Raw genomic sequence first — 12,564 nt, forward strand, 5'->3', positions numbered from 1 at the left:
TGGGTGGGTAGGGGAACAGAGGTGGGGGGAGGGGTATGGGAAACTTTCGGGATAGCATTTGAAATGTAAATAAAGAAAATAATAATAAAAAAGGAAAAAAAAAAGAGTTTAGACATAGATTCTCTAGTCATTGAACACATCCAGGTGAACAAGGCACCTAAGATGCTCCAACAAACCTACAGAGCACATGGCCGGATTAACCCATACATGAGCTCCCCCTGCCACATTGAGAGGATCCTCACTGAGAAGGAACAAATTGTTCCAAAGCCAAAAGAGGAGGTTGCACAGAAGAAAAAGATATCCCAGAAGAAACTGAAGAAACAAAAACTCATAGCACGGGAATAAATTCAGCATAAAATAAATGCATATAAAGTAAAAAATATATATGTATATACATATATATACATATATATGTATATGCATACATATATATGTATAGTATGAAAAATATTTAAGAAATACAAAAAATACTATAGCAGAAGTCCCAATACACCTTATAACAAAAATTCCAAATAGATAAAGTATATGCAAAAATAAAACAATAAGCTTCCTAAAGGAAAGCATTATAGAATATATTAATGGTTAAAGTAAGAATATAAAGTTTTTATAATCTTGAATATATATAATATACAGATATGTAAGTATATGCATATATTCAGAGCACAAAAACAGGCTATATAGAAATAAGTAATGGATTTTATGTAAATTTAAAAATTTAAAAACTATTTTATTTAATTCTTTAATAATTTCATAAATGTATATAATGTTTTCCTTATTGAACTGGAAAAAAATAGAAAATTGATAAGATGTTATGAAACAAGTTACACAAAAAAGAAAGGAAATGGTCATTTGTAATATGGAAAGAATCTTTCCAAGAAGGAAATCTGAAAGGATATATAAAGAAGTATTCTTTTTTTTTTTTTACTCAAATCTCATAACTAAGACAGGTTGTATGCTCGAGTTTGTTGCTTAAATACAGAGTAGGGAATTTGTTACACAAATATGATAGTATAGGAAATTTATTATTAATATTTATTATTATAAACTCACCACACTTGTAATTTTTATATTATTTAATTTATTGTCTCTCTCAGAATCCCAGAGATTGAGTACTTCCAGTTTCCCAATAAGCAATTAATACATGCTTGTGTAACAACAAAGTGAGTACACTAAGGACTTTCTTTATCTTACTAGGCTGGAAGTGATGGCGAAAGTATTGGAAACTGTCCTTTTTGCCAACGCCTTTTTATGATACTCTGGCTTAAAGGAGTTAAATTTAATGTGACTACTATTGATATAACTAGGTAAGATAAATCAGAATATACTGAATTCTGGGACTTGATATTGGTAGACAATAATATAATGTTAGTATTTGATAGTATGTACTTTATTTAGAAATCTAACTCTTCTTGTTTTCAGTGATCATAGAAAATCTGAAGAACTGAAGAACTTAGCCCCAGGTACCAATCCTCCATTCTTGGTATATAACAAAGAGTTGAAAACAGACTTCATTAAAATTGAGGAGTTTCTGGAGTAGACACTCGCTCCTCCAAGATACATTTTATAGGATATTATTATGCTTAAGATAATTTTTTGTCTATTTCAGATTGATGTTTCTAATCCTTAAAATTACATTTATTGATTGATTAATTGAAGTATGTGCACCCACATGCTTGCACACTCACACTTACATGCACACTTGTGCATGCCATAGCACATGTGTGGAGACTAAAGAAAAACTTGTGGGTGTCAGATATTTCCTCCTATCATGGGTGTCCTAAGAATCAAACTCAGATCTTCAGATTCAGTAGCAAGTACCTTTATCCACTGAGCCATTTTACCAGTTCCAGATTGAGGATTCTTGCTAATCTGAAAGTGCTTTGAGAATCTGATCTGACAATAAGACACATACTCCTTCAACTTCAAACACATTGTGGATATGATTCAAATGATTTTTAAATTCATAGCATACTTTCAAACAGGAAAATAAATTTTCTGTAGACTTGAAATAAAGAACACATAAGGGTTGGAGTAGGGAGAGAATACTAACATTGTACAATTAATTTGTAAGAGTTAGTCAAGGGAGCCGGAGAAGACACTCAGAACCCAGGACTCTGTCACCTGTGTCTTAATCAGGATCATCTCCCTAAAGATCCATCAGAATGGTCCGTGCCCCACCCACACTCCAGGATCAGGCTTCAAAGAGCCTGGTGAGGAATGAAGTATTGACCATCTCTGATGCGGAATGCCTAATAAGGAAACTCTTCCCACCTCTGTTCAAGGAGGCCAACACTCAAAGAAAAGCAAAGACAATTAAGATCCTGGTAGAGTACTGGCTCTACCCTTGCCTTCATGTTGTGTTGCTGATTAATAAACCTAACTTTCAGACCTTCCAGGCTATATTGGATGGAGTAGACACATGGCTGAAACAGAAGTATCGCCCCAGGATGTACAGGCTTCAAAAAGTTGACTTCAGGGATGAACAACATCATGCTTCCTTAGATATGCAGGATGGGAGAAAGGGTAGAGACCACTTAGTAGGAACTATGCCTAAGAAGCAAATAGTGGAGGGCCACTCAAGAACAAGGAAAGAACGTTTGAGGCTGTTCAGTGACCTTTCCTTTGTCTTCTCTGCATGAAGATAAAAACCAAACACTTTTGTTGGAGTGGGCAGAGGAGAGAACAAATTTCCTGTATCTGAGCTGTGAGAAGTTGGAGATCAGAGCAGTAGAAGTGTCCAAGGTCAGGAATGTGTTAAAATTTCTACAGCCAGAGTTCATCAAGGAGTTGGAACTGAATACAGTGGGGAATCTGTCTAAACTGGCAAAATTAGTACCTTTCATTAGAAAGATGAGAAACCTTCAGAAACTCATGCTAGTACACACCTTTGGAACAAGGACTTTCACCGGAGAGGAGAGATGGATCATTTCTCTGTTCTGAAAACTCAGCTGTCTCCAGTATCTCACTACTGATGATGTCTATTTTCTCACAGGCCACATAAAAGAGTTGCTCAGGTGTCTGGAGGCCCCACTGGTGTCCCTCAAGATCACCCTGTGCCAACTCTCAGTCAGACTTGGAGTCATTTGCCCAGTATTGGGACTACAGTCAGCTTAATCATCTGTGCTTGAGAGGTTCACTTTAACTAACTTGGATGTCAAGCCTCTAAGAGATTAAGGCATGTTGCAGCTAACCTGCAGACTCTGGACTTAGAAGACTGTAGGATGGATGACTCTCACCTCAGTACCCTTCTGCCTGCCCTGATCGAATGCACCCAGCTTACTAGCATCAATTTGTATGACAATGGCATCTCCGAGGATGTCCTAGAGAACTTTTTGCACCACACTATCAATCTGAGCCAGCTGACCACAGAAACGTATCCTGCTCCATCAGAGGTCTGTAATGAGTCGAAATATGTTGTAGTAGAGATATTTATCCAGCTTTGTGCTGAACTCATGGACAAACTCATGGATGTAAGGCAGCCAATTCAATCTGCTTTGGTTCCTACTCCTGTTATGACTGTGATAATCGTTATTTATATGAAGATGATGGGGATGTCACACTTTGTTTGTGCCAGGAATAACAACAGGAATAGTCCTTTGGGGTACTAAGAAATTCCTAGGGATGGGTATCTCATCCAGAGAACCCAAAACACATGGCTTTGGACATTTTTCTTTTTTCTTTTTTAATTTAAGTTAATTTTATTTGTAATTTATTTTTTACACTCCATATTCCATTCCTCACCCCTCCCCACCCACCCTCCGACTGCTCCACATCCCACACCTCCTCCTCACCCCAACCCATCTCCAAGTGGGTGCCCCATCCCCACCCTACCTGACCTCTGAACACTCTGGGGCCTCCAGTCTCTTGAGGGTTAGGTGCTTCATCTCTGCATGGACACAGACCTGGAAGTCTTCTACTGTATATGTGAGTTAGAGGCCTCATATCGGCTGGTATATGCTGTCTGTTTGATGGTCCAGTGCTTGAAAGATCTCAGGGATCCAGATTAATTAAGAGTGCTGGTCCTCATACAGGATCACTCTTCTCAGCTTCTTTCAGCCTTTCCTAATTCAACAACAGGGACCAGCTGCTTCTGTCTGTTGGTTGCGTGCAAATATCTGCATCTGACTCTTTCAGCTGTTTGTTGGGTCTTTCAGAGGGAAATCATGATAGATTCCTTTTTGTGAGCATTGGCTTTGGACATTTTTCAATGCGATGAAACAATGGTCCAAACTCCTGTCAGGACTGACTCTTCACTGGCTTTTACCTATCTATGAAATTATGGTCAGATCCTGAAAACCTGATATTCTCTCTGTGCTTCCAGTCATTTTGTAGTCAGAACTGCTCTTTGAACACAGTAATGGAGGGATAGGATGTCTAACCTTGTTTCACATGACCTCTCAATGTGCAATGAAGCTATTCCGACATTCCCCCTTCTGCATCTGCCTGGTGGGTGGGTCACGTGTAAAAGTCTTCAAAGTAGCAATGTATGCCAAGCCAAATCTTGAGGAAGGGAGTTTTGATGAATAAGTATGAGATTGCAATCCAGGATAATCAGGCTAGTAGGAGTTGTCTGGGCATCAAAGATAGCAGAAATAGAAGAAAACAATGAAGAAAGAACAAAGAAGTTGGGCCTCAGCCACCTTTTAAAATCCCGTTTCTTTCTAATGATTCATTGTAGTTTAAACTGGCCTTGAATGCCTCATTCTCTTTCCTCTACTTACAGATTAATGGGGGTGCTGACAGATAACCTCCAAGGCCAGCTTGTAGTTCACCTGACTATGAGGCCCTATTTGCTCTTCAGGACTCTCAACCTCTGATTGGCCTCTTGCACATTAAGGACTCCATTAGTCTCTGTCCTTTAAAAGAATTGCCAGTCCCTAGGAACTACATAACAGATATGCCGGAGTCTACCCATTATGTTCCCTTGCATCTATATAATCAGGTGTCAATAAAGAATGCACCAAACCTTTTGGTCTTTTTTTCTTTGTTAGGTTGTTATGGTTATTTAATAAGTAAATCTTTTTTATTTTTATTTTTTTAAAGGGCTGTCGAGATGGCTCAATGGGTAAGAGCAATGACTGCTCTCCTGAAGGTCCTGAGTTCAAATCTCAGCAAACTCGAGGTGGCTCACAACCACCCAGAATGAGATCTTCTGGTGAATCTGAAGTCAGCTACAGTGTACTTACATGTAGTAAATCTTAAAATATATGGTTAGCCAAGATTGTTCAATGGGCAAAGGATACTAATAGCAAAGGTTGACAATATTGGAATAAATGGAAGGGGAAGGGCAAAAAAAAAAAAAAAAAAAAGAGTTAGTCAAGACTGGGTCTGGCCAGCAACTAAAAAGAATGCAATAGCCATATTGCTTAGGAAAGTCACTTGGATTCTTGTGACCAACAATTTGAAGAGAGGTTATCATCTGCCTGGTACAGACATTCCATTGCTCCTGGGGGAACATTACTCTAACATGTAGAATAACTGCTTTTAAGTAATCTTAGATTGTAATAGGTTTCCCCTGTGGTTTTTCCAAACATCTTTTATGTTATTTATCCATCCTCCTTCTCTCTCTGTGTGAATACCTCCCATATTAATAAGTTTTCTATCATTGTGACAAAGTGGAATGATTTAGGCAATGTGTATGATGCCATGACCTAGGAACACATATAATTGGGCTTACAGTTTCAGAAGGTTAGAGTTGATGATGATAGAACAAAGGCATAGTGGCAGGCTGAATAAATTATGACAGCATTATCAAGCAGTGAACAGGAGCAAGAAAGCTGGGTGGTTCGTGGAAGAATACTGTGTTCTTTGGTTGGGATGTATGGATAAAAATGGAGATGTTGGAAGCACCTTGGGAATACATAACAAAAATGTCACAATTGCTAGTGCTGTGCAAATGGATGGAATCAGCTAAGGAAAATGTGTGGAGCAAGAAAAGAGAGGATGAAGAAATTTGCAGCATAGAAAGGATTAAGACCTAATGGTACTTTAAGAGACAACGTTGGAGGAGGAGAGGATGATTTTAGGTTTAACAAGACATGAACATATTTACTAGCTAAGAGGAAAGAGCTAACAGAGGCAAAAGCAATAGATTATTCAGGGGTGTATTAATCATGGTTCTCTAGAAGAACAAAACTGACAGAATGAATATATATGAGGTTCATTAGAATGGCTTACAGGCTGTAATCCATCTAGTCCAACAATGATTATCTACCAAAGGAAAGTCCAAGAATCCAGTAGTTTTCAGTCCATGAGGTTAGATGTCTCAGCTGGCTTTCAGTATATGCCAAAATCCGGTAGTAGGCTCTAACGTCAATGAACAGACTTGCCAGTGAGAGTGAGGGCAAGCAGGAAAAAGGTAAAAGCTTCCTTTATCTATATTCCCCAGATTAAAAGTGGATCTTCCTATCTCACAGATTTGAATTAAAGGTAAGTCTTCCTACTTCAAATGATTTAAGAAAAATCCCTCAAAGGTGTGCTCAACTGCTTGGGTTTTAATTAATTCTAGATGTAGTCAAATTGACACCAAGAATAGCCATTACAAGTCCACCCTTTGTCAACTTGACACACAATCATATCTATTTATGTTATGATTAATTTTCAAATGAAAATAATAATCAGGTACTAAATACACTCCACTATTCCATATACAACCACAAATACATTATAAGTTTTAGAATAAGTGGCAATGTCTCTTGAAGAACATTCTTTTGATATATCAAAACTTAAATATGATAATCATTATTGATATTCTCTTAATTTGTGTTACATTACATGATAAAGAAATAGAGGAAAGAAAACACAAATATCTATATAAACAATTTCTAACAAAATATGACAGAAACACTCATGTCAATTATAATCTTCATTTCTGAAACTGGCCATGTGGCCTTAGCTGGTATTTATAAATTCTTTCCTCTACTACCCATTCTGTATTTCCTGCACCCTCATTAAGCAACACAGAAGGTCTTACCTTTTTTTCCTGGAGGAGTGACTCATACTTTAATTCCTGTTGGGTCTGTGCCCTTTGTCATTCTGCTTGGATTATGTTGTTGTAGTTTCCCATTGGCTTGACTCAACGGATATGGTAGCGCCAAAAGATGCCCTCAAAGATCTCCTTCATGTAACCCAGATACAATTTTTCTTACCTCCAATGTGGAGAAGCAATCTAATTTGTTTAGACTTTTTCCAAGGTACTCTATTTTTTTGAGACTATTTTAAAAGATATTGTTCCCTTGATTCTTTTTCAGTGTGTTGGTAGTTTGTATATAGGGAGGCTACTGATTTTTGTGTGTTAATTATGTATTCAGCTACTTTGCTGAATGAATTTATCAGCTATATCTCTGATGAAATCTTTAGGTTCTTTTATGAAAAGAATCTCTCTGTGAATAAGGATATTTTGACATCTCCCCTTCCTATTTGTATCCCTTTTGTCTTACTGCTCCAGCTAAGACTTCAAGCATTATATTGGACAGGCATGGAGAAAGTGGACGTCCTTGTCTTGTTGCTGATTTTAGTGGAAATGCTCTGAGTCTTTCTATATTTAGCATGATAATGGCTGTAGGCTTGCTTCAAATTGACTTTATTATGTTATTCCCCTTGTATCTCTAATTTCTCTAGGACTTTAATAATAAAGGGATGTTGGATTTTTGTCATAGGTCTTTTCTGCATCTAATGAAGTGATCATGCTTTTTTTTTTCTTTTTCTTTTTTTCTTTTTTTTTTTTTTTTTTTTTTTTTTTTTTTTTTTTTTTTCGAGACAGGGTTTCTCTGTATAGCCCTGGCTGTCCTGGAACTCACTTTGTAGACCNTTTTTTTTGGTTTTTTTGTTTTTTTCGAGACAGGGTTTCTCTGTATAGCCCTGGCTGTCCTGGAACTCACTTTGTAGACCAGGCTGGCATCGAACTCAGAAATCCGCCTGCCTCTGCCTCCCAAGTGCTGGGATTAAAGGCGTGCGCTACCATGCCCAGCATGATCATGCTTTTTACGTGCTTGAGTCTACAAACAAGATATTTTACCTGCTTGTCTACTTACTGAAAATGTACTGCTTTTGTTCCATGCATCAAATAGGAACAAAAACAAAACTCTAAAGCATTGTTAAAGGTATATAAGGTTTAAATTCCAGGCCACAATTTCAACTGAATTTTAGAAATTAAAGTATTCTCAATTTGAAGAAAAATATATTTCTACTAAGAGATTTCTGAATACCTTCAATTTTTCAATACAATTTTCTAAAATTTCTATTCTTTGTACAGTAAAGGTTAGGACACCCTGGTCTCTGTGATACAGTGTGGGATTATAGTCACCAGTGTTTCTTTTTAAGGTATCCTCACCTGAGTCCCAAGTACAGGGAATATTTCGATGTGGGCTGTAATCTCTTTGCCAATTTTTCTGCATACATTAAGAATACACAAAAGTAAGCAAATAAGAGTAAGAATGCTTTTTTTAAGTATCGATTTTTCTCAGTTACTCGTTCTACCACTGTCACTCAACTAAGATAGAATTTTCACAAATATATAGTGCAATTTGGGAACAACCCACTTCCCTCCTCATTTTCTGTTCTATCCTCTGAAATTCCCTTCTATTACATTTTGTTGTGTTTAGAATCCAACATTCAATATATCAATTACCAGCACAGTTCAAATAGAGAATTTGTGGGCCAGCTGTGAACTAGCTGCAGAACTATGCCTTTGAAGTTCTTTAAATTGCAGAACCTAGCATCTCTAATAAACATTCTAGAATAGGTTTGTTTTCTTCTGAGTCATAAAAACAGTCTTCTCTTTTACTTTTTGACTCATCTGTGTTGGGTAATATATACTGATTTTTCTTTCTTTCTTTGATTCTCCAGTCAATATATATATCTCCTTAATAAAGGTCTAAGATATATCTACTCACGATTTGAGCTGATAGTGTCTCATCAGTGTATTAGCAGAAAAGAGCCAGTTCAAGCAGTATGTAAACCATGGAAGCCTATTAAGAACATATTTAGTTAAGATAATATTTATAATAATCTACAAGTTACCTTATTACTTCATTGTCTTAGATTTTGAAAAATCTCTGCTTAGAGAATTTAAGCGTTTGGATGACTACTTAAATACTCCACTTCTGGATGAAATTGATCCTGACAGTGCTGAGTTTCATACAGCTTCCAGAAGACTGTTCTTGGATGGTAATCAACTAACGCTGGCTGACTGTAGTTTGATGCCCAAAATGAACATTATTAAAGTAAGTTTGAGTATGAGTGGCTGCACAGTGTGAGGTGTTTGTGAGTTGATAATTATAGCAGTTATAACTTCTAGTAAGATAAAATATGGCTTTGTCTACATTTGTAGACAAAACATTAAAATAGTAAGTCCAATATTATTTATGCTTATTTTATAGTTTATTTTGCAATACTTGGCCTTTGAGGTATGTTTCTACATATGAGAACATAACTGATATACTTTTCTATCACCTTTTCTCATTTTTTCCTACAATCCTAGGTTGCTTCAAAGAAGTACCATGACTTTGACATTCCAGCAGAATTCTCAGGAGTCTGGCGCTACTTCCACAAAGCTTATGCTTGTGAATAATTTGCCCACACATGTCCTGAAGACAAAGAAATTGAAAATACCTATGCAAGAGTGGCAAAACAGTAGAGACAACTCTTTCAGAAGAAAAAGCTCTTTGTTATATAATTTCACTTTGTACCTTATTAGAAAGATAATTGTAAAGAATAACACAGAAAATACTATTTCCTCTAATCAACCTAGTAATATAAAAATACTCCAAAGTTTTCCATTAGCTGTAAACAATCCAACCTCTTTGTATTTTACAGATCGTCATATTTTCATTTAATTTCATTTACTCCTATGACAAACACTGAATCTTAAAAACATGGAAAGCATCAAGATCTTTTGTTCTTTGATTGAATTCCTAGGATACTTAATATGCGACTTATCTTAGTTGTGGTTTTACTGCTGTGAATAGACATCATGACCAAGGCAAATCTTATAGAGGACATTTAATTGGCACTGTCTTACAGGCTCAGAGGATCAGTCCATTATCATCAAGGTGGGAGCATGGCAGCATCCAGGCAGGCATGGTGTAGGAGGAGCTGAGAGTCCTATATCTTCATCTGAAGGCTGTTAGTGGAAGACTGGCTTCCAGGCAACTAGGATGAGGGTCTTAAAGTCCATACCCACAGTGACACACCAACAAGGCCACACCTCCTAATAGAGCCACTCCCTGGGCCGAGCATATACAAACCATTACATTCCACTCCCTGGCCTCCATAGACTTGTTTAAACATATGGGGACCAGACCTAAAATAGCATAATGCAAAATACATTTAGTTCAACTTCCAAAGTCCCCATAGTCTATAGCAATCTCAACAATGTTAAAAGTCCAAAGTTAAAAGTCTCTTCTGAGACCCATCTCATCACTTAACTGTAATTTCCAAAGCAAGACAGGAAACCAGCTGGGCAAACTCCAAACTCTGCATCTCCTTGGCTGATGTCAAAGCAGTCTTCAGATCTCCAACTCCTTTTTCATCTTTGTTGACTGCAACAAACTTCTTTCTCCTGGGCTGGTTCCACTCCCTTTTAGCAACTTTCCTCAGAAGATAGCCCACAGCTCTGGCATCTCGAACATATTGGGCTCTCCAAGGCAACTTCAATGTTACAGCTTCTTCTTTCAATATCTGTGCACTTCCAAAGGGCTTGCGTCATTTCTCCAGTTCTGCCCTTTGTAGCACTCTAAGCTCAGGTTGATTCACTCCACTGCCACTGCTGTGCTTAGTGATTATCCCACGATACTGCCATTTTCAATATGCTGGAGTCTTCCTCTGCAACTAGGCCTCACCAATAGCCTTTCATAGGCTCTATTCACTGTGCCAAGCCTCAACTCCTTTGCATGACTCCTTCACTCCTGGGCCATCTACTGCAACTGAGGCTGCACCTTCACCAATGGCCTTCCATGACCTCTTACAGTTGTTCTTCATGACACCTTCAAAACCCAACCCAAGCCTCAGTTGTTCTTCATGACACCTTCAAAACCAGTACCACCTGGGTGAGTCTTAATTCTACAGCTTCCTAAATCCAAAGTCCCCCCAAATCCACATTCTTCCAAACAAAAGCATGGTCAGGCCTACCATAGCAATACCCCAGTCCCTGGTACCAACTTTTGCCTTAGTTAGAATTTTACTGCTGTGAATAGATACCACCATGACCAAGTCAAGTCTTACAAAGGACAACATTAATTGGGGCAAGCTTACAGGTTCAGAGGTTCAGTTCATTATCATCAAGGCAGGAGCATGGTAGCATCTAGGCAGTCATGGTATAGGCAGAGCTGAGAGTTCTACATCTTCATCTGAAGGCTGCTAGTGGAAGATTGGCTTCCAGGAAGCTAGGTTGAGGGTCTTAAAGCCCACACCCACAGTGCCATGCCTACTCCAACAAGGCCACGCCTACTCCAACAGGGCCACACCTTCTAATACTGTCACTCCCTGGGCCAAGCATATACAAACTATCACATGACCTAAAACAAATGCCTGACAATGTGGATGAAGTAGAGATTGACAAACACTGTATATCACCTATTTCTAAATTCAGAAACAAAAATTGATGTCACATAAGCTAAGATACTAGTTACCAAAGGCTGGTACAGAAAAATAGTGAAAAAACAATTGATCAATAGGCATTGAATTACAACTAGATATGAAAAATAAGTTCTGATGTTCTTATGCATTCTAGCACAGCTATACACAATAATAATATGTACTAAAATAAAAGAAAAAACTTATTGTTTACATCTCCAAAATGAAGATGAGAAGATTAAGAACATTTCTTGGGTTTTAATAATAGCCAAGTCTGACGCCAGGACTCAGGGGAGATCACCATTTTCTCTCTGGTGTCTCTCTAAAGCAGGTCCACTGTGCAGCCCTCTGTGCACTGGTCTTGCCCAAGAGAGAGCTGGTCTCCCAGGAATGCTGACACTGGCTTACAGACTCACTGGAGGAACAAGCTCCAGCCAGAGACAGCAAGAACATCTAACACCAGAGATGACCAGATGGCAAAAGGCAAATGCAAGAATCTTACCAACAGAAACCAAGATTGCTTGGCATCATCAGAACCCAGTACTCCCATCTCAGCGAATTCAGGATACTCCAAAACACCAGAAAAGCAAGATTTGGATTTAAAATCATATCTCAGGATGCTGGTAGAGGATTTTAAGAAGGACATTAATAACTCCCTTAAAGAAATACAGGAGAACACAGATAAACAGATAGAAGCCCTTAAAGAGGAAACACAAAAATTCATTAAAGAATTACAGGAGAACACAGGTAAATAGGTAGAAGACCTTAAAGAAAAAACACAAAAATCCATTAAGTATTACAGGAAAACACAATCAAAAGGGTGAAGGAATTGAACAAAACCATCAAGAATCTAAAAACTGAACTAGAAACAATAAAGAAATCACAAAGAGAGACAACTCTGGAGATAGAAATCCTAGGAAAGAAATCAGGAAACATAGATGCAAGCATCACCAACAGAATACAAGAGATGGAAGAGAAAATCTCAGGTGC

At 37.8% G+C, this 12,564-nt stretch overlaps 1 protein-coding gene and 1 pseudogene across 1 annotated transcript; both read left to right on the forward strand.

Annotated features, from left to right (window-relative positions):
- Positions 1 to 1,194: 1,194 nt before the first annotated feature.
- Positions 1,195 to 9,637, forward strand: Clic2 (chloride intracellular channel 2; the record flags this gene model as incomplete). Its single annotated transcript, XM_021189643.1, is given in 5 exon segments — positions 1,195 to 1,304; positions 1,429 to 1,551; positions 8,320 to 8,429; positions 9,043 to 9,224; positions 9,482 to 9,637. Coding segments are annotated over 5 exon segments (681 nt in total), but the record flags the coding sequence as incomplete, so codon positions are not given.
- On the forward strand, positions 2,163 to 3,580 carry LOC110315639 (annotated as a pseudogene).
- Positions 9,638 to 12,564: the final 2,927 nt, after the last annotated feature.

Source organism: Mus pahari, unplaced genomic scaffold (genome assembly GCF_900095145.1).
Source record: "Mus pahari unplaced genomic scaffold, PAHARI_EIJ_v1.1 scaffold_12838_1, whole genome shotgun sequence".
Classification (NCBI taxonomy): Eukaryota; Metazoa; Chordata; class Mammalia; order Rodentia; family Muridae; genus Mus; species Mus pahari.